The sequence below is a fragment of the Tetrao urogallus genome (assembly GCF_951394365.1).
Source record: "Tetrao urogallus genome assembly, chromosome: 6".
Taxonomy (NCBI): domain Eukaryota; kingdom Metazoa; phylum Chordata; class Aves; order Galliformes; family Phasianidae; genus Tetrao; species Tetrao urogallus.
Window position 1 is genome coordinate 13,651,317 of NC_136819.1, and position 27,363 is coordinate 13,678,679.

Genomic DNA, 27,363 nt, shown 5'->3' on the forward strand with positions numbered 1-27,363 from the left:
GGAATACAAATGGGGTCAGACATGAAGTATTCTAGAGAATAATGTTGGCATAAACAGCAAGAGAAGCAGAAAAATTTCCGTACAGCAACAGATCCTTAAAACAGACTAACGAATCATAAACTCGGACAGAACATCGAGAGCAAGAACAGATAATTTAATGCACACATACAGGAAACATCTGTGGAGTTTGGGTTCCACTGAAGTAAAGATTACCACCATGGTGATGTAGCATAACAAGGCTTAATAAGTCATCATTTACAGGAGTTCAAGGAAAGAATGGATTTGTTTGAAGCAGAAAGGATATATTTGGCATCTGAGAGCAATTTAAATTCACCTATGTCACAAGCTATTCCTGAATTTGGAAATTAAAGAGATTTTTATCTGTGGCTTTGAAGAAGGCTAACCAAACCAGAACATGTGAAACAGATGAAGCTCTCAAGCAGCAGAAGCACACCTCAGCTGCTGGCTTTTCACATTTCCCTCTGAGAGCATGAGCTTCAGCTGCACAGGCTGCAAAAGACGTCAGTCCCAGACAGCAATACCCACACACCATCCCTCCTGTGCCTTGCAGCCACTCCCAGTTCACCTGTCTGCTTCACTGCACACTCCCTAGCAACTGCAGAAACACAGGCAGCATCTCCAGAGGAGGAAAGAAGAGAAGGGAAGGGCAGATTTATACAAGTGAGATATTTCTTAATGGCGTGAAGGAATGGAGACCTTGGGAAATCGATGGTTGTGACAGGTGGTTCAGAAGTGCTGCCATCTGTCACATTAATAGCCACCCATTCCTATTAAAAGATGAGACAGCAGAGGGAAACACTGTATATTTATGTTCCCACCTGAGCTGTACCTGAAAAACACCTGAAGCAAGCCATCGACTTTCACTACCCACCTTCCAAGCAATTTATTGTTCTGTGTCTGTCAAATGCATGACAAAAGGACAGCTGTGCCTACTTGAAATGATGATGATGCAAGTTTGTTGCAAGTCACTGATAGATTAAAATGAAATAATGTTCTGGATAAGTTCTTAAACTGTGGCTTATTTCCAAACCTTGTTCCCATCCAATACAAGGATTAGTAAGGTAAGGCCAGTACACAAATACCTTAGTCTGTATTCTTCATATTGCTGAAATTCAAAGCCTTTGAAGAAACTGAAGTGATTATTTTATCCTGTAAACCCATATGAGAGGATCCATTTAAAGGAAATTCTAAATTTTAATCACAATTTTTCTGCTCACAAAACGTTGTCTTACATAAACAAGTAAATTCTGGAAAATGTGATGGCCTCCAGCACCATTTTACATCAAAGATTATGAGATGAGCTCTTTCATGCCTCAGTTTTGAAAAACTTTATTCAATCATGTCACTGAAAAGCAGTATCAACTATTGTGTATTACAATCTTAATGGCTTGTTTAAATACATACATCAACTAGAAATGTGAAAATAAATAGATGCACAGGAAAAACTCATATAAATCTAAAAGGTATCTGTCTTTCCCTCCCTCCACTACCAACCCCATCCATTCCCTCTACACGAAGGATCAATGATAGAATAAAAGTATTTTATGTGCATTTTGTTTGGGATATATATTTAAAAAAATACACAGTTTGGTCATAAATAACTTGCAAATCACAACATGTGTTTAAGTTAACATTTTCCTCTATTCTCACAACTAACCCATTTACAAGTGCATTGTGTTCCAAAATTACATTTTCTTTTTCACCAAAATATATGTTGTTGAAAGTTTGTATGCCAAGTTTCCGCCCTAAGTGATCTTTTTTAGTTAGGTTTAAGCCCCCTGAAGAGTACAATACTAATTTTAGAATTGTAAAATAGGATCATAATAATGGAAATATTGACTCAACTTCTACTCTAACATACTAAATACACGGGCATAATAAAACTAAATTGATACAAGAGCTCACACATTAAATTTTCATCACAAAGCAGTATGGAAAACTAATTGTTTTAATTAGAGAAAAATCATATTTATCCACTGACTATTTCAGAACTTTGATCTGATGTACATCACAGGCTTTGGCGCTATGATTAATCTTGTCCTTATTATACATGCATGAATAGTCTAACAGAGGAAATGTGAAGCAAAAACAAAATCTGACAATAACTGAAAACATTGATCACACACTGTTCGCCATTTCTGAATAAAGGTTTTGTTCAAGGCTGTCTGGGTAGAATGAGAACAAACTAAGCAGGTGTGTAAAGTTGCCCTTGTGATGAAATACTGAATGCCTTGTGCTGATGTAGGTAGCTCAGCAGCTACAGAATACAAGAATGCATGACTCAGTGGCAATAAAAGGGGAGATATCACAGGTCTGGGTTAGCAAACAAAGTAGATTTTGTTCGCTGAAGCAAACAAGGGAATGCCATCTTTAAAAACAAAGTAATTGAGGTAGTCTCCAAATTTGTAGCACTGAAACCTCAAAACAAATTGCACTGGGTTTTTGTGTTGCTTTTTTTTTTTTGTATACCAAATAACATATAGAATTTTCTGACCACTTAAGTACTCATCTTCATTAAATCAAGCAATATAAGAACATCCAGAGATACACCAGAAACACTGACTGTTTCCTTGACTTCTTTGCAACTGAAATATATTGTAAACTGCTAAGTGGTTTAAATGCTCTTCTGTAAAGAAAACACTAGAAGCTTTTCTACTGCCTGATGTCTTACTTAGTCAATTGCATTTCTCCTGTTCAATATAAAGTACAATCTTTCCCAGCTCTTAAGATTAATGCAATAAGTGTAAATAGATCAGATACTTATGCTTACTTTGTTATGAAGTATGCAGTCTGTATAAAGCTAAAGAAAAATAGAAAAACCCAACGGTAACAGATCAGTGCTGCCCAGCTATCACTCACAGGTCCTGGTCTAATACTAGCCATTCTAACCATCTCCACTTGAGAGATATCACTGAGAAAAAGTCCTAAAATAAACAAAAAACTGGTAAATATTAAAAGTTAATTGAGCTCACCTAAAATTTGAAAATTTGCTCCTGTGTGCCAACAAACAAACAAACAAACAAACAAAAAAGGGGGAGTGGGTGGGACACGACAGCAGCTTTACCCAGCTTAGTAACCACACAGGACGCAAGGGGGCTTTCTGGTTGCTATTTCTAATTTATGGGTAGGTCAAGTCAGCCAAAGTACATCATTTCATTTTACTACTTTGGGGGTTGGACTCGATGATCTCTGGAGGTCCCTTCCAACCCCTACAATTCTGTGATTCTGTGATACTTCTTGAAAATGCGATTCAATTTGAAAATTAATTAGCGTTCCTCTACAGTTTCTATGGGGAGGTTCTGGAGCAGAACCTGGAAAAGCTTCTGATGAGAACTGACACTCCTGCAGGCTCCTATTCATTTCCAAAATATGGGAAATCCAGCTTCATTTTTTTTGTTCCTCTGTTTCATGGTCTCATTTTATTCATCTCCATTCTTTCGTCAGCCAGCTCCTGCAGTACACACACCTGCAACACAGTGCACTACAAAGGCCATTGGATCCCATTTTCAGTGTTTAGCCTCACAAACAAAAGCTGTTTTCAGTAGCTCTTGTGAAACAAGCTGTTCCCTCCCTGACTGTAGTTCTCAAGGAGAACAAGATGTAGGACAAACGTACTGCACAAAAACAAACAGAACTGTGCATTATTAGTGAAGGCATGGGCAAACAGTCAGTGTTTATCTGAACTAGAGTTTTGTTCAGCCCTACCAAAATACAAAGGTAACTAAATTATGAAAACTGTCTGGCATGAAGTCTTAAAACCTCCTAGCAATATCATCATCTGTGTATCAAAACTCTCTAAGGAACGTAATAACATATAGCGCAAAAGATTTGTGATGCTTTTTACTGGGAGTTAACTGACAATTTTAGACCTGAACGCAGTAGTTAACATGTACACAAGTAAGAAAATTCACAGGTGACCCAGCAGCTTTGTGCCCTCACCTGATAATTCACTGTGAGTTGTTCAGGTTTTTTACAGTACAGCAATATGTGCTCTTTTTCTCTGGGACACTGCAGGCTGCACTGCCTTGTGCCAGTCCTTCTCTACTACCTCATCAGATGAATGAGAAATAGCAGGAGGTCTTCTGGCCACCAGCAGTCAGCATGCAGAGTCAACAGGCAGCTCTGCCTATAGGATCTGCTCTCACCAGTGCTCCAGTGCCGATCTCGACCACACAGAGTTCTCTAATCTGTAGTAAAAGGCTTTCTGTTGTCCAGACCTTGTGCAAGATATCATTTCTGCACAGAAAGCGTCAGAAAATAAAACAGCAAATTGAAATGGGCCATGATTTTGAAAGTGCTGGGGAAAGCTATGACCATAAGCAGATAGTCTGACTGCAAGTTCTGAGCTGCTTCTGGAAATTCTGCAGCATTTTTCTTCTGCTCTGTAGTAGTACTGCTATTACTACACCTCACAAAACACAGTCATTGTAATTCAAAAGAAACAGTATTATTTAGGTGCAAGAAGAAAAAAAATAATGCTTAACTATATACAAAATAGCCAAATATCTTAGGAGGAAACTCTGAAAACCCTGTAAGAACTTTCCCTACAAGGATAGTTCTAGACACGAGATAGGAAAATGAAGTGAAATTAATTAGGCTTTGCTAAGCAGGAACACTGTTTTGCTTAGAAGTAAACTTATCAGTGTTTGTTGAATTCCGTCCTTAGTGAGAAAGCACGTATTTCAAAATTAAAGGAATAGGAAACTCTTAACTAAAGCTGGTATTTGCAGACAAGTCCTCAATCCAATCCAAAGGAATGGGCATAGCACAATATTCATGCATGGCTATAGTCAATAATTGCTTCTGGCAAATAGTGCTCATGATTAAAGAGACTGCTAGCACAATCCACATAATGGTTTTCCTGAAGGATGTTTGTTCAGATGTGAAAGCTGGAAATTGTGTACCAATCAGTGGATATCAAAAGGAGAGCTCCCATCCATCTGCCTGAGGCATGACTAATTTTAATACTTAAAGGGAAGAAAAAAAATTAAACCAAAAAAAAAAAGAAAAAAAAGAAAACCTAAGAAGAACAACAAAACAAACAACAGAAACAACAGGACAATAACACTTCCTGATGAAGATCTTCTTGAGAGACTGGATAAGAACATCTTGCTGGTTTGGTTAGTTTGGCATTTTAAATCTTGTTTTTATCGTCTTTCTTTAGGTCTTAGTGACTGCATGCTTTGTTATACAGAACAGTGTAACAGGTTGCATACCTGCCCTATGTAGATGAGAGGTGGATCATGTAAATGAAACGCAAGTAACAAACAACAACTTTGTCTTTTACAAGGCATACAAGACAGGCTGCCATCAGCAGAATTATTTATACAATACACTCTGCATTCAAAAGCAGCAGTAATACAGACAAGACTTTATTCCACGTGACAAGGTAACCACAGTTTTCTCCAAGCAGCCTACAAGCTAGCCAATAACTACAGCCTGGAGTACTGAAGGAAATTCAAATAAAGTCCAGGATGCCATTTTACATATGGAAATGGAACAACAATATAGGTTTAAAAATAACAACAATGACAATGAAGAACATTTAATTAAGAGTTATGCACCCTATGGGTATGCCTATAGTCAGCAAAGCAAAGCAATATAAAAGTACCCAGTTCCAGATGGAGTTTAGTTGTGGTAACATAGACCTTTTAAATTACCTACTTTATGCTATGCTGCATGTTCTGTTACCATTACCCAAAGAACTACGTTAGCAGCATAGATATACACTGAGCTAATTTAAAAGAAAAGAGGAGCACTGTGCTGTAGATTGTGAAATGATGGGTGTGTGAAAACAGCATCACGTCCTGTTCTTTTAGATGTACTGCCTGCTACAAAAGCCAAGTCAGTCATAGGACACTTTTTGAGCAGTGAGATCAGCTGCGTGCCAGAGAGATCATATAACTGTGGTGGTCTTTGAGATAGGAATTGCAAATTACTTTTTGCATACCCAGTCCAAAACAGATGGAGATAGGTTTTCAGTGAGCAGAATTCGAGCCATTCTGAAAATTCTGCCTAAAACATAACTGAAACTTTTAGGAACTAACAGTTCAAGAGTTGTTTGTTGTTTTGTTTTAAATAATTTGAGACCCTCAGCAGGAAGCATCCATCAGATATTGGGCCAAGTTTGTAGGTTCTTTTTTTAATCTAATTAAAAAAAAAAAAAAAAAAACAACCAAAAAAACTAAAAATCAATCAGAAAGAACTAATAATCAAACAAAAAGAATCAACAATCAAGAAGAAATAGGTCTGAACTTATTTCAGTTATGTTTTATTAAATCCTTCCAACAATCTGCAGCTAGAGCAGAACAGGGACACTAAATTCTATTTCTAATATTAAGCAAGTTCCATTAGAGACTCACTGAATACGGTAACACACAGTCCAAATGGTATCCTGAAATAAATTATGACAGGAAGATAATGTGACTATAATTAAATCTGTTGATTAAACAAGTTTACTGTAATGAAAAAGAATAAATAATAAATAACTGGCATATGTATTAATCGAGCAGTAATTCCTTGAAAAGAAAGTATTTCAATATCCTGACAGATCTCATTGCCTCTGTGGAAAGAAAGCTTTACTGTATTTCTAGAAAGCCAACCTCATCTGTCACGTATTCAATTTTTAATGCTAATGCCAATGACAGCATGTGTTTTTAAATGCAGCCTCATCTGCCATTGTTTATTACTGATTTATGTGAGTCCTGTACTGTAAAATAAAAATACTGTGATGATATGAAAGCATCGAAGAAGCTCCTTGCCAAAAAGCCACTTCCTTGCACTACACAGCAAGTTTTCTGGTGCTAGAGGGAGCTTTCTATCATGGCAAACGCAGAGAAAAGAATTCATCAGCAGATTTTAGTAGCAACCTACACACAATCTGCTGGATTCATACAAGGGTATATGCAGATCCTTCCTTCCTGAAATGGAGTGTTGTAGTGTTTGTAGAGAGAAGACAATATGAACACACACATGGAGGAGTTTATAAAAAACTATTTCTCAAGAAGATTCTGTCAGTGAAAGGGAGGTATGAGGGCTGCTCCATACATAATCATTGACTCATAGAGTGGCTTAAGTTGGAAGAAAGATCATCTAGTTCCAACTCCCTTCCTTTGAAGTCTAGCAGGAAAAGGAAAGGAAAACAATTACAAAATGAAAATCCCAGAACTTAGCAGCCAACATAATATTTGCAAATCATGGGAGAAAAGGAGGGAATTGTTACTAGCAAGAACAACAGAATTCAAATGAGCTGCCAAATCAGTACGTACACATAAAAAATAGAAAGACAACTGTCACTACTAGCCATTGCAGCAGAGATTTATGAGCAAAACTGAAGACTCATCTACATGTCAAAGTATGGGAACATCTTGGAGACACCTGTAATAACTCTGAGCAAGATAGGAATAAACTCAGTGAAGAGGAATGCCACATAAGGCTACTGAGTCAGTCCCAAAGCAATACAGTAATTTAAAAAGGTCCTGTGCCCAGATTTATTAAGCATCTCAGATGATCCTTGCTTTGGAACTAGTCTATTCTGATGAAGCAGAAAATTACTGTACCAGGCTGAATGATAAACCATAGATAAGCATAATAACAACAACAACAACAAAAAGAGGAAAACCCTGACTTAGCAAGCCTTATTGTATTAGAAGGTTGAATCCTACCATGAGATATGCAGCAAGTAAATTACTATAACAGATGGGAAGACAGCATGTAGAAATAAGAGTAGATTTTTCTATACCTTGTATACAGAACTTGATCACTTTGGATCACATAAGACAAGAAACACCAAATAAAACCACAGATCTTCTATAGTATTTTCTTGGTTTCACAGACTCACAAAAAACAGAAAATTGATTGCAGCAATAAGAGGCCATGTCAAAGTGCTGCTCTCTCTCCGTGTCTGCTTGAACTACGCTTCATACTTGAGACTGCTAACATGTAAAACTGCCATACTTACTACTCCCCACCATAGGGCATCTGCATAGCTGCCAAACTCTGTTTCTCCAGAATCATTTACAGCATCTTTTTCAGCCAGGTACACAAAATAAGAGGAAAAAATCAGGCCCAGAAATCCAATGTAGAGTGTAGTTATCAGTTCCTGCAAACAGAGTCAAAATAACATTGATTCAGTACTGTTAAGACATCTAAGTTACACATCGCTGGTGCTTTCTAAAAGAGAACTGGTTCAGAAGAATGCAGTTTCAGCATGTAATAAACACTGACACTAACTGTTGGCTGTGCAATTTAATAAGAATCCACTGTGCTCAGTGATGAAAGAATTTACTGAGTATCTAATGATTCGGCCCACCGTGCACTGCCTGAATGTTAGAAATAAACACGTGTTCCTCACGTGCAAATGTGACAAATTAACTTTTTGGTCACCAAAATTTGGATGGTTGAATTTTTCATACAGTGCTACCATATTCAAAACAACTTTATGACTTAGATACATATTTTACAGAAACATTCACATTCTGTCTTAAAAGTCTCATTCTCTGTGGTTAAGTCCACATATACATCAAAAGTTTTCCAAAGTGTAGGTGAATATTTTTAATATTTTACATGCTTTTTTGCCCCTTGAACAGGATAGAACAACTGCATTTGGATAAAATAAACGGCCGCCTGTCTCCACATTGAATATATTTAACATCATCTGGAGTACTGCGTCCAGTTCTGGGCTCCCCAGTAACAAAAAAGACAAGGATCTCTTGGAAAGAGTCCAGCGGAGGGCCATGAAGATGGTGAAGGGCCTGGAGCATCTCTCCTATGAGGAAAGGCTGAGTGAACTGGGTCTGTTCAGCCTTGAGAAGAGAAGACTGAGAGGGGACCTGATCCAGGTCTATAAATATCTAAGGTGTGGGGGGCAGAATGGCGAGGCCAGACTGTTTTCAGTGGTGAGTGGAGACAGGACGAGGGGAAACGGCTGGAAACTGCAGCATAGGAAGTTCCGCACAAACATGCGCAAGAACTTCTTGACAGTGAGGTGACGGAGCACTGGAACAGGCTGCCCAGGGAGGTGGTGGAGTCTCCTTCTCTGGAGATGTTCAAGACCTGCCTGGATGCCTACCTGTGCGACCTGCTGTAGGGAACCTGCTTTGGCAGGGGGGTTGGACTCGATGATCTCTGGAGGTCCCTTCCAACCCCTACAATTCTGTGATTCTGTGATCAGGATGTCTGCATAGACACTGCTCTGAATATAGGAACTTAAATTACTATTAAACAAATGGCATCCATTATTTTGCCATTCCTTGGAGTACCCAAACTTACTTGTCTGTGTATGAAAACGACTGATCCCAACAGCCTCCACGTGCCACCCTGACGGTCAACATGCAGCATCCGCAAAATCTGCAGGAAACGGATGCCCCTAGAACAAAAGTTTTAATTGAATGAAGAGGCCAAACATACAAGAGGAGAAAAAGAGGTTGAGAGAGGAAGCCTGTGCCTTCCAAAGGACTATTTTAAAAGAGATGCACAGTATTTTACGGTAGACTTCAATGTTTGTCTCTTTGAGGAGCGGGCGTGCATGCTTAGATGTTCACTCCTACCCCAAACAGACATAAATCCATTGCTAGAGCAAGAAAATTACAACCAGAAAACAGATTAAAAATTTTATTCTCACTACACTTCATGACATTACTGTTTCACACCCATACGTGAATGGTCATCTGCTCTGTTACTCTGTGAATGTCAGCGAAGTGACTGCTTTTCACCCTTACGGGAGGTAAACAAAAGGGGGGAAAAAAGCCACCTAACTCAAACAGACAGCATTATTTTCTTCTATTGCATATAATTACCTGATAGCTGAGGTTGCAAAGACTTGACCTTTAGAGCCCACACACAGAACTATCATGGAAGCGACAACTACAATTAAATCTGAAAAATAAAAGTCAGTTGAAAAGAAATGAGCTAGAGACAGCTTGTAATGCTTCCACAAGGCTGTTACTATAACCAATGTCAGTTTTACTTGGAACAACGACCTCATCAGTTTTATCTCAAGAGATCTCTACTGTAACAGAGATTTTATAGCTGCAGTCACATCCGAGAGGCAGTCTCACATAGATATAAAGTAAGCTGAAAGTACGTATTATATATGCATACACACAGAGAAGTTAAACCAAGCAACTTTATGATTGTAACAATACCGGGTACAAAATTTTGTAATTTGCATTTGAAAAGCTTGCAAATTGCTTATGAAACAATTCTGGTATATTCTGGTCAACGACAAATAGCATTTCTGAGTAGTGGAAAGAACTGCCAGAAAAACAAGCTATACTGCGCTTCTATAACAATACTCCTCTCCAAAACTTGTTCTGTTTAATCTATTTATATTTTAAGTGCTTCAGGGCAACTGTCTTTATATAGCTCTCTTATGAGTGAAGAGTGCTTCTAGGTTATTACATTTCTCTCAGTGAAATTAAACACAGGACAACCATTCTATAAAAAATATGAGTTATGACATGTAGAGAGAATGCTAATGCAATTTCTATGAACACTGAAGTCAGTCAGGATATCAGCTACAATGGTGTCCAGATCCAAATGCATTGCTGAGAATCAGTTTTTAATTTAATTGGTACACGAAGTAATTGTGGTGTATCTATTGTGCTTCACCAGGCAATGTGTGCCTCAATTAGAGTGCCAAGTAACTCATATTAAAATACTCAGAGGGCTTTCAGGGAAGAAAAAAATAAAGGGGATTTCAGCATCTTTAAAAGAAAAGAAGTTGCAGCAATTCTAAGTGTTTGGGTCCCGAGGTTGCAGGAGACAGGACTATGGGTGAGACTTATTTCTGGCAAAGCTTCAGATCACTTGTGAAAAGAAAACACGCTGCTTTTCTGGAAAAACAAGCCAAGCTACATTTGTTTTCCAAAGACTGCCGTGGATTTCTGAAAGGAAACTCAGATCTACGATAATACTAATGACAAGAGCTTTCCCCTTTCACTTGGCTCCCATTTCCACTGAAATTTATCTTTTCAGAACTTTGAAGTATAACCGTTACTTGGTGTTTACATCAACCTTGCAAGCTGTGCATACTCACCGATGATTGAAATAGGCTTCCTAGCAAAACGAAGCCTTCCCCATATTCCAACATATTTACTGCGACATCCTGCTGACCATAACCGAACCACATATTCTGTTCCAAAGAATACCACTAATACAATTTCCTAAAAGAAACAGAAGACGGACAACTAGGTTAATGTTCTACTGTCTTTCCATCTTTTTTTTTTTTTTTTTTTTTTTCCAGTAGCTATTAGGAAATGCTAAAATAAAATGCACGATTTGGAAGGTTAAAAACAAAACAAAACAAAACACAAACTATTCAAAAACTACTTAAGGTAACAGAAAACCTGGCAAACAAAAATTAAAGATTGAGAGCAAATGTAAATACTTTAATACTTTAATTGCATGCAATTTGGCTCGCCTACGTGTGCAAGAACTGAAAACCATTCCGTACAACTCGGTCTCTGTAATTCAAACAAAAGGTTTCCTAACCAAGCCAAAGAAAACAAACAGAGCCCATATTCAGAAGATGAGTATTTTTCTAGTGAATTTCATTTCAGGAAGAGGTGTGCTTCACATCCCGCTGACCATACCAGCCACACATTTATTTATACTTTTTCAATCTTCTTTTAATCTTACATGGATGAAAGTAACATTTCTAGTACCCACTACTGACATGCCAATACCCAGGTGTGTTGAAAACACTGTAAGACATCAGGCACCCCTTCTTGTCAACAGTAAGAAACAGGAGTCTCGTCCTGAAGTGCTGTGGGTACCGAACCACGTGTTAACCACAGACTAACTTCCTGCTTTGGAAATCTGTACAAAGCCATAAATCTTGAAGACATCTGACATTTCTGTTGGTACACAAAGGTACCATTTTGTCATTTTTTGAACTTGGTGTGCAAATAAACCTTGCTTTCATAGAGACTGGTTGAGTGTGGCACATTCAATATAGTTACCTCAAATACCAAGGAAAGGCAGTACTTCCTTATTGGCCAACTTCACTAATAACGGGTCACATTCTCTATCACAGTCAACAGCAGAGACTGCTAATTGGAATGGTAACAGTGGCTTGTAGCTGAAAATACACAGAGCGTGGCATACAGAAAAACTAAAGCAGATTAGTTACTACAGCTCTGTAGGACAACGCAGATAATGAACTCCTTATTACAGAGAGCAATTTAACATGAAAAAGAAAATGAAATGCTGCTGAACGTTTTACCCAGCCTCTGCCATTTCTGCAGCGTTCGCTGCTGTTTTTCATGAGATCAAATTAGCAAATGTGACTCAAAGTGATGTTCTAAATCAACTAAAATACTCAAGATGCAACCTTAACCCAGACAACACCAATGAAAATCACATCATCAGCTCCACAGATGGACAGGACATTGCCCTGAAAGGTCAGTAAAACAGAAGCCTAGAAGCAGTAAGAAGAGGGGAAGAAATTGTTATGCATTAACACATTTCACGATATTATTTGTGTGGCTTCAAAATTCCAGTCTTCTGATGGCATAAAGTGCTCATCTCAGGGCACTTCAGTGTTGAAATTACTCTGCAGCACTTCCAAAAAGCTAGGAGAATGCCAGGACTCTCCTCCTCGGTTATGAAAGTCTTACCATGCCTGCATGATGTCAGGTACAGCAGAAGAACATCACAGTCGGTTATATTGTATTCCAATTATATTTTCAACATCTAATGAAATTGTTCAGATTGTTGGCTGTAATGAATATAAAGCTCAGACCCTTTGACCCAGCCAAGAATCTCTTGTACAGCTTGCTGCTGAAAGGATCCATCAGAACCCTTCACTTATCTTTAACTAATTTGGAGTATTATTAATTTTTTTTTTTTTTTTCAATAAAATAAAGCCATATTTAAAGTCGTAAGTCTAAAGAAACAGTCTCTGTAGCAAGCTCTTTAAGGAAAGATTGTGTCTTCTGATAGAAGCTTCAAATGAAACAAAACTCTCCCTGGTCCAGTTTCACTTCAAGTCGTTGAAGAACCTACACCAAAGGACAAAATTAACAGTGCTGTTTTCTGTGAGGTTCCATTACTGCAAAACAAACTAACAGAGGCTGTCTTTGCTGACCAGATGACTGCATTCATTTCCAGGACACTTTCAATAAACTCTAATATTCAAGAACATTTCAGTCTACAGAAAACGAATGCGTCTTCTTTCATCACTACTAAGAAAGAAAATCCCTCAACAAAAGACAATAGCAACTGAGCAAAGAGCAAAAACTGCCCTTCATTCAAAATAATTAATTGGAGGAAGGGAAGTATGGCCTCACATCATATGCATTAGCCATTAGCACAGACAATACTCTTCAGATAACCCTGAAAAGCAGGTTACAAAAAAAAAAAAAAAAAAGGAAAACAAAACCAAGAAATTTAGTAGGAAAAGACAAAAAAGACAAACCCACAGGAAAGATTATGTTTTTGCACAATAAAGCAGTCCATGCACAGCCAGAAACCACGGGCTTGTCAGGATTGCAGTTTCGTTTTGATAGCAAGAAGGTAAAAATTGAAAGCCTGGATTGTGCTTTAAAGAAGTGTGTATTCTCTGCGTAGGAAATTTGCATCGGAGCTGTGTGTGTATGTTTTTTAAGGCCCCTCCATGGTTCGTTGGCTAACAGGAACATTGGCAAGTATGCAAATGTGGGCTGTTCCAAAGACAATGCAACAGACATGCAGTCAATGGTTACTGTCATCCAGTTCTTTGCATGACACGCAGACAAGCTTAGAGAACATTGATTGTTCTATAGACTCCAGTGACTGGAGGGAACGACCAGTCGGCTTACACCAAGACACATTTTTCACTCCTGACGTTTTGATAAAGGCTTATTGACCTAAATGAGACCCGAGTTATTCAGGGAACATCAGGGGTGAAAGTGCACAAGCTGTTCTTCATGGTCATGCACAAAACCTCCAGGTATCCATTAGCAACTGGCAAATTCCCCCTCCCCTGCCCGTGGCTGTGTGACAGACAAAAGTGTTTTTAATACCTTGCATTGCATAAGTCTAATAAGTAATCCCTCAGGGGCAGAGAAGCCCGATGAATTTCTTGTCAGTACACATTTATATTAGTGGCCAGAAACTTGCAGACAACGGAGAAAAAACAGACTAGAAAATTATGCTTTGCTGAATTACCAAATAGGAAAGTGCTAAATTTACTGACTACTAAATAGGAAAGCACATCCGATTTTTTCCATATAGCAGATTAGCATGAAATGTAACATCAACTTGAAGGATGGCAACCTGATCCTTAGTTCATTTAAATGCAGCTGGTAATTAGGGTTAATCAATTTACTGGGATAGTTACACTGCATAGAGCAGTAGAGTCTCACACCTGTGTATCTCAGAAAATCTGAGTCACCCTACAGATGAATACAGGCCACTGTTTCTCAGGCACTTTCTCCTGCATGCCCATTTAACACATAGCTACCATAAAAATGTTTTGGTGCATCTCACAACCTGCTAGACCGAAACACCACCTCAGGAAGATTCAGAATGAAAATGATACAGGGAAATGGAAGAATAAAGCACTGAGCAGGCAAAGAGAATGTAAAGGAAGAGTGAAATAAGAAACGAAGCAACAGTCAGCACAAGGGAAAAACTAAAATGCAGAAAAAACTGCAGGACACAGGTGGAGATGAAGATTAAAGCTCAACAAAGGAGTTTTCTTGCTTAAACTTACACGTGCATATGAGGACTGCACTGTGCAGTCCCTGTGCACACAACCCTTTGCAGCTTAATTCTGATCTCCTTTCTACAAGGTGAAAGCAGAAACATCTTACTGAGATTTAAAAAAATTATACTAATATGACAAAATGAGCTCTCCGAGAGATGGAAGTCATGCACCTTCACGCTGTGAACACAGAGAAGCCCTCTTACATAAGAGATTTTTTTTTCCCCGTTATTAGTGTATACATAGCTCACTCACTACTGCCATCCCTCCTGCTCAGCCCATACACAGCTTCATGACTTCGCAGCCACATCATCCCAACACAGGCAAATACCCATTAACCCTGGAAATGGAGGCAGAGCAGATGAATATGAGATGCACATGCAGACAGCTGTTTCTGAAGAACTCTGTCAGTGAAAATAACTCTGCACCTGTGAGCAAATGACCATATATAAATTCACGCCACTTTTAACTACGAGGAACAGTCCTCATACAGGACAGGCAGGCAGGACTGGTGTAACAAGCTTCAAGCCTTTTCATATTTCTGTGTCAAACAGACTCCCAGGTGGCCAAATACCAGGTATCAAACCAAGACATTTCTCCTAATGGCCAGTGAAGGAATTTGAGTTCTCCCTGGTGCATTGGGATAGCAGTGTACTTAGTGCAAGGAATCCATTTCAGAAGACTACGAAAAAGATAGATTTTCAAGAGCATATCACTACTCACTTCCACAGTTTTTGGCATGGAAATACAAGTGTTTTGGATTGATCAGTTACTACATAACTGATATAATGAATAACTTTATACATAACTGATAACTGATAACATAATACATAACTGATATATGAATAACTTTAGGAACTCTTTCAAGCATAGTCAATGTCAGCCTGAGAAAGATAGGACAATTACCTTGCTAGAGTGCACCTCAGCTTTTTCTAAAGGAGCTTAAGCTGGATCCACAAAGACACAGAACCTTGCAAAACATACACACTATCTGTCATTAAAGCTTGTAACCCCACAGTTCCCATGGAAGGGAAGGACTGAAGGAAAAGATTTAATGGAAAGCAGCTGCTGCAGGTAAGGACAGTTTAACCATTACCTTGATGAATTTCAGTATACTGCCAGGCAAAAGAGCAAGAAAGTCTTTTCCACCAAAAGACAATGGGAAAAGAGCTCTCCGCGAACAGAACTGTAGCTGAATTGAAAAAGAGATCAGACTTTTTCAGCTGTGCAATAAGAGATTCAGACCTATTAAAACGCATGCTTTGTTTCAAACAAGCAGGGCTGTTTGTGAACTGACATGGAACACATCATGACACTGTAACAGCTATTTAACAGATAAGGAAATTGTCTCTGGATGCTGAGAAAACATTTACCTGAAGGAACACATATTCTGAGGCCCAGCCTATAGACCTCAAAGGTGTACCTGATCATGAAGTATCACAGAAGTTCATCCAGACACTTGATGTGGGAAGACGAGATAAAGTTTCATCTGAAACCTATTATGAACAAGGCCTTTACTTTAAGGGGTCTACATATCTTTTTCCAGCAACGTCCACAAAAAGATGAGAGGTAAAATCCATATTTCTGGTAGCCAATGTGAATTTTAGCTTTCTGAAGAAAAGCAAGGCCTGAAGTTTCATTATCCTTGTTGGAAAGGTCAACCACATTATTTCCTTAATAAGGAAAAGTCCATAAAGACTTTTCCAAATCTAGCTTCCTTAAGATTCTAGCTTCAAGTATGATAAAGTTTCCATGAATTCCTTTAAACAAAGGAATAAGCTCTTCCATAGCATTATAGACATACATGCCAACCAGCATACTTCAGCTGTAAGATTCCTGTGGCCAAATGTGCAGTGATACCTATTTCCAAGATGAGGTAATGGAAGCTCTCTGCTAAGTCGGTGCACCAACTTTAAAGTAGAATAAGTAACCTCCTCTCAATCTATGGTTTTCTTCACAGATCTAGACAAGCTTTTGGTTTTAAGGAAACCAAGAGAGAAGACATCAAATCTGCTGATGCTAATGCAAAGTGACAAACAGCACTTGCTGCTGGCCATGGGCTATGAAATCCCAGGACATAAACAGGCTCAACACCTATGTAAACAGGGATGCAGTGTTATCCTCCACAGCCATCAAGAAGTCAAAAGAGGAGAAGCATGTCTGTCTCCCTTGTGTAGACCAAGAGGATGCATTTATGCTCACAGAACCAGAAGCACCACAGGCTGCACGAGTGCAGGGACAGCTAGAGCCCACTTCCCAGCACACTGCTCATCTTACACATGAGGGCTTGCAGAATGCTTCAGCCAGCACTTGAGCACAGCCTGAGCTGGGTATGCAAATTTACAACACTAAGGGCAACTGTTTCTTCTAATCTCACTCACTTTGTATAGAGAGGCACCTCTTTGTTCTCTTGAGAAAGACAGGATTTTTTTCTTGAAAGCTGTACTGTTTTCTAAGATATGCAGAGCAGCAAAATCAGATGGCTTGGACAAACAGGCAAAGATAGACACTGAACTCCATAAAGGAAAAATTAAAGCTTGATGAAGCACAGATAAAATATTAAAGATAAGTGGTTTTACATATACATGAACACATACTGTGCTACAGCAAGTGACAAAAGAGCAATTTAAAACGAGGAATTATTTTCCCTACTTAGTCTCCTCACTTCCCAGGATCTTAAAAATTTCATCTTTTCAAATTAAAAACAAAAATAAGTTTTTAATAATACGTTTACAGCCAGAACACTTAGCGGCTCTTGCCCTGCCTATATCTTCCTTTTAAAAAGTCTAGGGTCAATTGCTAAAATTTCTTATTTAACAAGTTTGGTACCAAATGATTAAATGGAGAATGGAAAACAAAAGTCTTCATATTAGTGTCATGTTTCTATCTTCAGAGGCCCATAATTAATTCTAAGAAGTTACTGAGTATCACTGAAGTCCTTTTATTACTCTTTTAAATTAAGATGCATCAGTACAGGTTAGGAGCTGACTGTTGGAGAGTAGCTCTGCAGAGAAGGAACGGGTGTCCTGGTGGTCAACAGCACGGCCATGAGCCAGCAGCATGCCCTTATGGCCAACAAGGTCTGAGGCATGTTAAAAATGCCTACTCTGCCCTGGTGAGGCCACGTCTGAAGTACTGCATGAGGAGCAATGTGCCAATGATCTCAAACACAGGAAGTTCCATACAAACATAATGAAAAATCCTTTACTCGGAGGGTGACACAGCACTGGAACAAGCTGGCAGGAGAGGTTGTGGACTGCCCTTCTCTGAAGATATTCGTAATCCACCTGGATGCCTTCCTATGTAACTTACTGTAGGGAACCTACATCAGTGGGGGGTTGTACTAGATGACCTCCAGAGGTTCCTTCCAACCTGTACGTTTCTTTGATTCTGTGATTCTGTAATACTTACGTACTCGTTTGCTCATGTTTTGAAGCTTACTAAAAAACAAAGGTAGAAACATTGAATGCACTTTTCTATTCACCTTTAATCATTGCCAAGAGCACACAACAGCACTGGGACCACTAAAGAATACAGCAGGCCTGCAATTTTAGGTTGTGACTTTCCAAAGGCTCCAAACAACTAAATCCTACTCAATTTCTATAGGATTGGTGCACCTAGCTCCCTTAGGTGCATTTAGAAAGCCTTTAATTGATTTACCTCTCTTCTCTCTGGAGGTTTCAGCCAAACCCAAATGAAGGCAGTAGGTTTTCCACTGACTACAAAAAGCCTCTGGTGTCAGGTGTCATGCACATTATGGCATTGTCTCAGAGCACTGGTGTATTAAAAGAGCTTCCCATGCCTTCACCCCTGCAAAAGTCTCTTCATAATTCAGTTGCCATTAGCTTGTGAACTTAGCTGTTGATGATATCCACCAGGAATTTATAAAAGTAAATTAAGCTGGACTTGCACGTTTAGTTTATACTTATTTGAACATGAAGTTCTCCTCCACCACAAAGTATTCTCATGAACTAGACCTTAAATCCAAAGAATTTGGCAACAGAAGGAAAGTTTCAACATCTTAACATCAGCCTAAAATTGATTTAAAAAACAACAACCCATCTCCTTTCTGTTTATTTCATGAACCTGTTATTCACGGTTCATATGACTGTAGAAAGAATTCACATAGGGGTCTTTCCTTCAAAGTGAAATATGCTCTGGCTCCTATCCAGCCCAGCATATGCTTAATTTTATATCTCAGTGAATTCAAAAGAACTACACACTTACTTAAAGTTAAGCACACGTGCAGTTCAGAGAGATGCACAGAACTGGTGCTACACAGAACGCACTAGCAGGAGTAGAAAGGAGCTGTTGCAGACTATAAGGAAGCAGCCTAAGCCGTACAGTTTGTACTTTTGTGTTACAAAGAACTTTTTATATTAATACCGCTTGCACAGTGCCTACTCACCCCAAACTGATTATTTTTTATTCTACCAAGCATCTTGTTGCTTTTTTTTTTTTTAAAACTCAATAGCCTTCCTCACTCATTTTCAAAAAAGCTACTTCGTATCCTTGGTGCCCTAGGTGGAACAGAGGATAAGTTCAGTACACAACTAATGTTGGATTTACTGAAGGACCTCATGGAGAGGCTGTACCTCTGAGGGCTCACCTGTCTACTTCCATCTCTAAATGATAGAAAGAGAAGAGCTAAGGTGTCCTCCAGCAGACTTAGTTTCTCTTACACCTTTACACTACTGTTGTTACAACACTAGTCCTTTCAGAGAAAAAAGGCATACTACACATTATCTCTTACCAAGATAGAGCATCACAGAAAGAAGAACCTGGTCCCTATCAGTGCAGCTTAGCCAGCAATAGCTTTGCTTGGTACAGATAAAAGGAAATGTAACGAATGGTAGCTGGCATTTTTTGGATGTAATGGCCAAGCTCTGGTTACCTGTTGCACTCAAACTGTTTGGAAACAGCAACACTTGAAATCCAGCAGCTTCAGACACACTAATGTGCAACCATTCTCCCCCACCCCCAATCTGAGGTCACACTGATAGCAGCCAGGAAATACATTTCAAAGAGGGAAATTAGAAAGATTGGTGAGGAAAATATTTTTGTAGAAAATAACCAAATTTTCTGTGAATATCCATTTTTCCTCCTTACGCACTTTCCGCACTTGATTAGAAAAGGGCAGGAGGAAAAATAAAGAGATGGACAAGGATGGAAAACTAGAAATTCACGCACACCTCTAGCTTTTAAATATCTCTTATAGAACAAATAGTGATTTACTTGAAAAAATTGTGTGTTTTTCACTAGTCATAATTTAAACACAAACTGTGGCTAGGTTTGATTCCGTATTCAGATTTTAGTGATTCATTTTAAGCACATATTTTTTATAATGAAATATATGTCTGTAGAATCACCTGTAGCTTTAAAGCATAAAAGCAATATGCTTTATGACGTAGAAAAGTTTAAAAAAACTACTATTTTCTCCCTCTAGAAACTTGTGGGACAGGGACTGTAAGAAAACCAAGGATAAATCCATTTTCCTTGTTTGTACCTCCTCTCCCCCATTACAGCCACCAACTGACCAAAGATCAGTACGTTCCCACTCTGCAGTAAATATGGCCTCTAATGCTCTGCCAGTTCTTCAGGCACCATTCTCTTCCAGATTTGACAGCACTCCACATGCATTTCTCTCACCCTTATTCACAGCCCCACCATTCTGCTCTATTCATATTTCTCAACTTGTTTTCTCTTTAACAGCACTACCCAGAGTCCAAAAACTTCCACAAGCTGCAGCAATGCCCCTGTTCATTCCATGGCTAGACAGGAGTCAGGAAGACCCCAGATTTATGGGAGATAAGGGCTTGATTTGCTGCTCAGCTACAGATTTCTCATATACCTTTGAGCAAACTACATGTAATCTTTATCTCTGTTCTCAATTAGGCAAACCCACTACTCTCACCACCCTTTGCCACATGAACATCCCCTGGATGAACACAGCAACACAAGGAGGCCTCCAAATCCAATTCCCAGAATATGTTACGGAGTTTTTCAAAAATTTGCTCCTTCAAAAGAAGGCAGAGCACACTGAAGAGGAAACTCTTGCTGATCAAGTTTGAATTTCTTACTTGTCTCGTGCAGACAAGGCTGATTTCTTCCCTAGCTCGTTCCTATTCTGAACAAGTGAGTTACAAAATGGTAGTATACAGTCTTGCTTCAGAATTTTCTTCTCTACCCCTCCATCTCTCTTTCATGATCTTAGACTTTACGGAACCTACTCTGGGATATTACGTGTTCTACACATAAGACATTTCCAGAAACGTGGTAGGTCACCAAAAGCAGGACGTTACCACAATGAGTTCTACCTCTACGTATGCTCCTGAGACACTTTCTCTAGAACCAGCATGTTTCCAGAGTTCCAGAAATGAGATTTGAAGTCTCAGCAGTGACCGTGCTGTTCGTTAGCAGTCTACTAAGCAAAATTTCAGATGGATGAGTGCTGTTTGCGACCACCTACAGATAAAGAAGAAAAAAAAAAAAAATTCATTTTCTTTCCCAACCAGCAGGACAGTGTCTGGGGTAGAGCTGTCAAGTTTTGAAACCAAATCCTGCACAATTAGAAGACAGGCATTCCTCTTACACATCTGGGCAATCGCTGCTCGTTTGCCGGTATCACACTCGGCATTGATAAGAGTTCAAGTGCCGTATTTCTGTTTGACATTTACATAAACATAACCTGCTTTTGCCTCAACATACTTGAGCGCTCTCCCAGCCCTGCTCCGGGGAATACGCATCATGCTCTTCCACACAGCTGCAAAAACAGTCACACACTAAACCTGTAGTCCAGGCACTTAATACTCCTCACAGGAAAACACGTGCGAGTTTAAGCTAATAAAAACCCACTCAGATGCCATATGTACACAGCCCATTCAGTCAGCATTTTACAGTTGCCTCTAAAATTTGCGAGGGAGGAGAGGAGAATTATTAGACATGCAAAATAAACCCAACTGAAGGCAACAAAGTCAGCGTTTAAGCTGAGCGGCAAATTCATTTCACATACTGCAGGCAAGTAAGTTTCCTCCCCGTGCCAATTTCCCGTGCTCGTTCCAATCAGTGAGCATAAAACAGTTGTGGCCATCATTCAGCGCATCAGGATTACAGCGTACCAAAGCGGGAAGTTACTTTATAGCAACCAAAGCACACGATTAACTCAGTGCAAGCTCTCCCCCGAGCTTTGATAATGTTCCAAACGGACCAAACTAAACTTACATTTGCAAAACGAAGATATAAGCCAGATCTCTCTGAAGTTGCATACCTCATTAACCAAGCTACCGTTATGTGCTAAGGCTTATATTTTTACTCGGATTCATGTTTCTATCAGTTTTAGATCCAACATAAATAAATGGTGCAACAGAGGCAGCTCTTTGCAGAAGTCAAAGTTAGGAAAAGGAGACCTCTAGCTCTGTGAAACTCCCTTCATTCACTATCACCTTTCTCCTGCACACTCTACAAATAAAGGACAAGTGCACCATTCATTACTGGCAGAAAAAAAATATTTCAAAAACCACGGCCTTCTCAGTGGCAGCTGGTCTGAGCTTCAAGACATCAAATACCTCAGGAAACGAATAAGCATTATATGGCATTAATTTTTTCTAAAAAACACAAAAGTGATATTTGGCTGCATTCAGTACAACTGTACTCCAAAGCAGACTGGAAAAAAAGAGATCTTACAAAGGCAAGGCCCAGGACACGTCAAAAATCAGTTGCAGGTTCTGCCATGGTATGCAAGCTAGCAGGCAGCTGACACAGAAAGCAAAAGCCACTGAGCCAGAAGGATCCTTCTGTGGAGGGGTACTTGAAAAGGGGGAAAAACACAAAAATAGAAGGACAAAAGAAGCATGGCTTACAGACAGGAAAATCTCGTCTCTGCTGAAACGTTGAGCTACCCAGGAGAGATTTAGAGTCTACCCTAAAATATGCAGTTTATTAGAATAACAGAAACTTAATTATGCATTTTAAACATATTAACATGTTTGAAAATGCCACTGATCGTGGCAAACTGAGAGCAGCACTCCGCATTATTCTGTTACTGATATACTCAGTTTTCTGATGTTTGGGGCATTGTTCCTTACATGAGGTGTACTTCCAGGTGGCTTGTGGCAGGATTTATTTTGGGAGTAGCTGGGTTTTCTTCTTTTTACGTGATCTTAGATTTATTATTGTTTAAATTAGGAGTTTAACAAAGCACATCTCTGGAAATGCCCAATGTCCAAACGTTTTTCCTGGTACACTATGTGATAAAGTGAATGCCAGTCTTGCTCCACAGCAAGATTCATTGTGAGAGTAAGTATTGTCAAAATATTGTCCAGTATTTTTAGCCTTCTTCCTACCTTCCTACTGTTCTCAGTACTCCACATTTCAGAAAACTGTTTTCAGTCCATCTGCCCTGCTTAGATCTCTCAGAACACCAATGTATCAGACAGGATAGTAAGAAAGAAAGCTTCAGTCAACATTAAAGATCTTACAGCAAAACCACAGAACTAATCACCCGCAGGAATCAAAGATGCTCATGCCACCAAGAAGATAATTAATCAGCAACTGAGGAACCAGGAGGAACAGACACTGATACCAGATAGCTTAACAGAATCCAGGTCAGACATTGTATTCAAGAAAGGGGATTGTCATTGCTTTGTAGACTGATAACATATCAGTCAGCCTTATTACTTGCTAAAGCAAGGTGGAAGCCACAACTCTTAGTGACAAATAGAAGTATCACCTCTCAGCAACAACACAATGTAAGAACGTGTACTCTCTGCTGTTAAATGTTCTTTAAAAAAATTTTGTCAGCACACAAAGATAATTACCAGATTAAACTCTTTTCTAGGTCTAAGCAGAAAAATTCCTGATTCATAACAACCACATACAAAGAATGTGAAGAGTTCGGGTTATACCCTTTTTTCTTGGCTTTACACAAACAGCAATAGCTCAAGCAGCCGAGGCTTCCAAAATCAGCGAGTTGAAGGCTTTAGCCTAACTTACAGACCTTAAAGAAGAAAGAAGCTACTTGAACTGCAATGGAGATAGTTTTCCAGCTTTCTTAAAGCATCAGTAAAGGTGGCTGAAATACGAAAAGCAGAGGCTTGCAATACTCTGCTGAAGGAGGGTTTTATGTGGCAGCGGAACTCAGCATACCCATCTGGTGAGTTCCTTCATAGTGGATAAAGCAAGCAGGTCTGCCATGCTCAGAGCTGTATTCTATTTCTAGCTCTGCTAAAAATGGTTTTAATTACAACCTCATGTTTCCCCTTTCCTGAACACGTAACACATTGCACATTTAACTCTGTACAGAAGTGTCAATTGCTAGTACTGTTTGGAGTATAATTAAAAACAATTACATTATACTAGAAAAGCACATAAGGGACTGTTTTGTGTACAGTGTGCATTTCCTCATCAGCTGGATGGCTAAAGGAAACCCACTAGACATGAAAGTATTGTACAGCTGCATCTCATAACTGGCTATTTGCATATTTATAAGCCATTGCACTAGGGATACCATAGCTGATGACATGAATGCATGTATTAATAAGTCCATCCGTAGAGCTTTCCTTACTAGAAATCTGCCCCATAATGTTATATTAGAGAATTCTGTTACTACTTGTTCTAAATGGTATACTTTAAAGCCAGAAATGTTCTGTACATTTAAATAACATGCTTTACAATACTGAAGAAGTGGTATAAGCTTTCTAGTAATACTATCTGTGGTTTCACAGCTTTTGAGTAATAGTAATGAATATTTCACACTATGAAGACAAGAAATGTGTTCATCTGGGGTGCTAAATCACCCTGAGGAAAGCTACAGAAACCCTCTTTTAAACATTTAGGAAATGATTTGAAGGCTATAGGAATTAGATCTTCAATGATTATTATTTTTTTCTAACATTTAGAAAGATAGAAAATTAATAGCTGTAAAATACACAGCCAGTTCTCAGTGTAATACAGACTACTCTTAAAGCTATGAGATGTCATGTTTTACTAATTAAATCTTAAATAGAATATTAGGCATGGATACACTTCTTTTAGCAGAAAGAACAGAGTGAACAAGCTTTGAAGGAAAAAATCTACTGCACATTAACGTACAAATACCTTTAAGTTTTGCTGACTGGTTACTGCACTGATATTTTCCATGGAAATTCCAGCCTCATTAGTTTTGGCACCAATTAAAGACTACTTTTGGAATCCTTAACAACATCCACAGGGTCTTTTTAACTTTGCTTCATGTTCTGTAGTTCTTCCTACTCTTTAAAGCAGGTTTCCCCCCACTCCCACCCTTCAACTTGTTTTACTGTTAAAATAAATACAAAGATGAGTCAGAATTGTGGCTCAAAGGAACACTGCTGAAGTATTTATTCTTCTTTGAGAAGTGAGAAGCTCCTCTTTTGCTCAGGTTGTACCTCTTACTGCTGCTCAATATATTGTGCAGCTCTGATTGTGAGCCAACATGATCATAGGACTCAGTGATAAAAGAAGCTATTCAGAGTCTTGGCAGGAGGAATAATTCTGATGTTTTGTTTCATCTGGATTGCAGGATTAGACTTCTGCTTGGGGCTTTAACACTAGGCTGCCCATGCTACATCCCATGGAGCCACTTTCTGACACCTCTTCCATATATCATGCTATTCTTGAACATTCTCATCCAAGTCAATGGGATGACCCTGGGAGCAAGCTGCATTCTGCAACAATTAAGCACAGCAGAACCTGTCTGTTGAAAAGGGAAGATTATACCTTTATGCTCCTTAGAACAGAGAGAAGGTATGTGAAATACTGAGCCACGAGATCAACAATCTACTCTTCCTGAAAGCAAAACAGTCAGCACGTGTCCAGGCATCAGAGGTATCGTTTACAGCACATTTCAAATATCACCCGAACAGTTAAAAAACTTTTGTGACCACCTGATGCACTTCAAGCATGTTCATAGCTGCAAAACATTAGTATTACTAAGTAAGGTCTTAAAAAATGCTTGGTTAAAAAAACGCTTAGAGAATGAAAGCTCTGGGTACTTGGATGTAAGTATACACGTGGTTTCTTCTTCTATCATTGAGAGACACAGGCCTATGCAGAGAGAAATTCATCTCCACTGTCCGAAGTACCTTCAGTTGTAACAAATTACACTTTCAGGCATACCTATCCTTCTAAGCGAAGGGAAAGTCTATGTGATTGGCTTGCTATGCTACCCAGCCTAACTTTTAGGTAACTTAAGTTAGCTGACAAAAACACAACAACAAAAACATCCAAAACCCAAACACACAAACAAAAAAACCATAATCTAAAGTCAACCAAGGAGCACTGCTTTGAATTATTCAACAAGATGTTCTTGGCCTGGAGCAATGGCATAAACAGCGAAGAGGATGGAAATTCACTATCAGTTCTCACTTGAAAGAGATTTATTAGCTGTTTCTATTCCTGGCCTGGTCTCTCCAGAGAGGTCTGTGTGATCACCTTGTCTGCCTCCGGCTTCCCTCTCAAAACCTCAGAATCCACTAGTTGATCAAAATAGACCAGAAGGCCACTGGATGTCAGAGGATATTTAAACTTCCTGAAAGTGTTGTGAAAATAAGGAGCCCGGCAGAAAAGAAATACCCTCTATACGGCTTGAGAGAAAAAGATTTCATGCTATTCATGACGTTTTCCCACAAGGATTCTCTAATCTTTACCCACATCCAGTCTCAGGAAAACGTATTGCAAGTTTCAGCTGAAACCTTCACAAAAACAAACAAAAAGCTAAAAATAAGTAAACCACAGTCACCCACCCCCAAGTCCCATAGCATCATTGTTCCTGTGCTTGTACAGTCATGGTGCCCCCTGAACCTACAAATGTTTTAACTGATGAAACACTGATGAAGTAGGACATTCTCAAATGGCTGATAGTCTCAGAACTCAGCCAGATAAGGACCTGAGCTACCTGATCCCATTTGAAAGATGCTCCAGTTCTGAGAAGGAATTTGGATTGAATCATCTCCAGAAGTCTCTTCTAACTTAAGTCCTCCTACAATGGTATCATTTTTTCTGCAATTGGGTAGAATTCATCCTACTGATTTCAGGAATCTCTATTTTAAAAAATGACCAAATGCAGATCACTTTCAGAGAGAAATTTTTGAGAATTATTAAACCAAGAGATTTCTTTTTCAGTTTCAAGGAAATTTCAACTGCCACAAAACTTGTGATGACGTTAAGAGTAAAACAAGACAGACTTCTTCTGTGTCCTCTTTACCACCAGTACCGCCCATTGACACACACTTCTTAGCTTTGTTACACAGCCATTTCCCAGCTGAGAAGGAACGGATAGGAAAGAGAAACATTTATGGGAAAAATCTGACACCTATTTTCAGCTGTTTAACTCCACATAGAGCTAGAATCCTTGATTCGTCAAAGCATGTGCTTCGCAGAGAAAGCAGACTAATGACTCTCCATCCAATAAAGAATAAACTGCTACATTCCCACTGTGTATTAATCACATAGTTATTTCTTGAATCAACTCTGATTGATTAAACTTCTTTCATTAACTGATTTCAGCTCGTCTGGTTTATTAGCATCTGTATTAACCAGCTGGGGCCCTAGAACATCTGCTGCTCTTGCCTGACTTGTTCCTGGAAACTCAGCCTCACTGTTTGTTACAAGTATTTCTCGGATTTCTTACAAAACCT

The 27,363-nt window shown here is 39.0% G+C and overlaps 1 protein-coding gene across 1 annotated transcript in view; it reads right to left on the reverse strand.

Annotated features, from left to right (window-relative positions):
- The window catches only part of KCNQ1 (potassium voltage-gated channel subfamily Q member 1), a gene marked incomplete at both ends in the record, with an annotated part of 327,746 nt that overhangs the window by 234,845 nt on the left and 65,538 nt on the right, over positions 1-27,363 (reverse strand). The window contains 4 exons of the mRNA XM_079537031.1: positions 7,982-8,122; positions 9,292-9,388; positions 9,819-9,897; positions 11,060-11,186. Coding sequence (XP_079393157.1) covers positions 7,982-8,122; positions 9,292-9,388; positions 9,819-9,897; positions 11,060-11,186 — 444 coding nt within the window. The remainder of the gene's footprint in view (positions 1-7,981; positions 8,123-9,291; positions 9,389-9,818; positions 9,898-11,059; positions 11,187-27,363) is intronic.